Source organism: Temnothorax curvispinosus, unplaced genomic scaffold, assembly GCF_003070985.1.
Source record: "Temnothorax curvispinosus isolate PA1 unplaced genomic scaffold, ASM307098v1 QBEX01011462.1, whole genome shotgun sequence".
Lineage (NCBI taxonomy): Eukaryota > Metazoa > Arthropoda > Insecta > Hymenoptera > Formicidae > Temnothorax > Temnothorax curvispinosus.
This window is the reverse complement of record NW_020221242.1, coordinates 1-1,946: the sequence shown is the minus strand read 5'-3', so window position 1 is coordinate 1,946 and position 1,946 is coordinate 1. Positions and strand designations below refer to the sequence as shown.

Sequence of the window (1,946 nt, the reverse complement as noted above, 5' to 3'; positions counted from 1 at the left end):
GCCCTATCCCCAGCTGAAGTTTCTGTTCTTTCCAAAGGACTGAATTTCGCAGTCACCCCTACTAGCATTCCTAGAGAAGAAATCATCAGCCAAATTGAAACGGCCATTTTCCACCTCTCTCCTGAAGAAAGTAACGACATTAGAAGACGGACGGCCAATATCCTGCACAAGGCAAAACCTCCCAGCCAAAACATAAGCAGAGAAGAACGCTTAGCGCTCAGAAATCTGAAACAGAACAACGATATTTTAATCCTACCAGCAGACAAAGGGAACACCACGGTGGTGATGGATAAAGAAGACTACTGCAATAAAATCAGGGCCATGCTCTCAGATCACAAAGTGTATAAAAAACTTAAACGCAACCCGACTTCCACTATAGAGAAGAAAACGACCTCTCTTCTCAAAAATGCAGAGTTCTCTCCTCAAACCCTTAGAAATTTAACCCCCAGAGGATCCTCAGCCCCTAGACTCTACGGTCTCCCTAAAATACATAAAGAATCAGTGCCATTACGCCCCATCGTCAGCAACATAGATGGACCTACCTACAAATTAGCCCGCTATCTCACCAAACCCCTCCAAGAACTCACTGGACTCAATGACTCCAACATTAAGAATTCAATAGATTTCGTAAACAAAATCACTAAAATTAAAACAAAAACCGATGATATACTTGTAAGCTTTGATATAGTCTCATTGTTCACAAATGTTCCAGTCCAGGACACTTTAAACATTATCAAAAAATCCGACAGAATCTCTACGAACCTCCTTCCATTAATAGAACACTGCTTAACGTCAACTTATTTTCAGTTCCAAGGAGAATTCTTTGAACAAACTTCTGGAGCAGCAATGGGCTCTCCCATCTCACCCATCATTGCAAATATCTTTATGGAACACTTCGAAAATCAAATTCTAAAAAACGCACCTCTCAAACCATCTACATGGTTCCGATACGTTGATGACACTTTTGTCATCTGGAGCCATGGCAGAGACACTCTTCCTCAATTTCTTGCCTTTCTCAACTCTCAGCATCCTAACATTCAGTTCACAATGGAAGTAGAACAAAACAGCCAAATCCCTTTTCTAGACGTGTTGGTCAGAAGGAACGATGATGGTACTTTAAGCCATCAGGTCTATCGAAAACCAACACACACAGATCGATATCTTCACGCCACCTCCCACCACCACCCTTCGCAAAAGAATTCAGTCATTAGCTCCCTGGTATACAGAGCCCTCACAATTTCCGAATCAACCTCTTTGAATGGGGAATTAGAACACCTCAACCAAGCCTTAACAAAAAATGGATATAGCCCTAGAAACATCAATCAAACAATCCAAAGATTGAAGAACAAAATTTCCAATCCCAACAATGTCGAGACACCGCATGAAGAAAAAGAAAAAGAAAGAGAAAAGTTCCAGATGGCTTTCCTTCCGTATCTGCAAGGCACGACAGAACGCATTAGCAGGATTCTGCGAAGACACAATATAAAAGTGATCTCCAAACCACAAAGGAAGATTTTCCAGCTACTTCCTAACCCGAAGGATCAGAGACCACGCTTAGAAACACCAGGTGTATACAAAATCCCCTGCTCTTGCGGAAAAGTGTACATAGGAGAAACCGGGAGGAAGATCAGTACACGAATCAAAGAACATCAACGGTGTACCAAATACGGCCACTTTTCTCAATCAGCCCTAGCCGAACACTGGATGGAGACTGGACACTCCGTGCAATACGACAAAACCACGATGCTAGCCCCCTCTCAAGGGTACTTCGCCAGAAAACATCGCGAAAGTCTGGAAATTTTCAAGCATCCCGACAACCTCAACCGAGATAAAGGTTATCAGACAAACCCGATTTGGCACACTGTCCTCCCGGTTTTTTAATTGATCAATCAAAAACATTTTTGAACAACACATACTAACTGACAAACAGTTAGCCAATACTGGAT

At 42.3% G+C, this 1,946-nt stretch overlaps 1 protein-coding gene across 1 annotated transcript; it reads left to right on the top strand.

Moving 5' to 3' along the window:
* Nucleotides 1–846: 846 nt before the first annotated feature.
* LOC112461499 lies at nucleotides 847–1,881 on the top strand. The gene has a single exon (XM_025026754.1). The coding sequence runs from the start codon at nucleotides 847–849 to the stop codon at nucleotides 1,879–1,881; it is 1,035 nt and encodes a 344-aa protein (XP_024882522.1).
* Nucleotides 1,882–1,946: the final 65 nt, after the last annotated feature.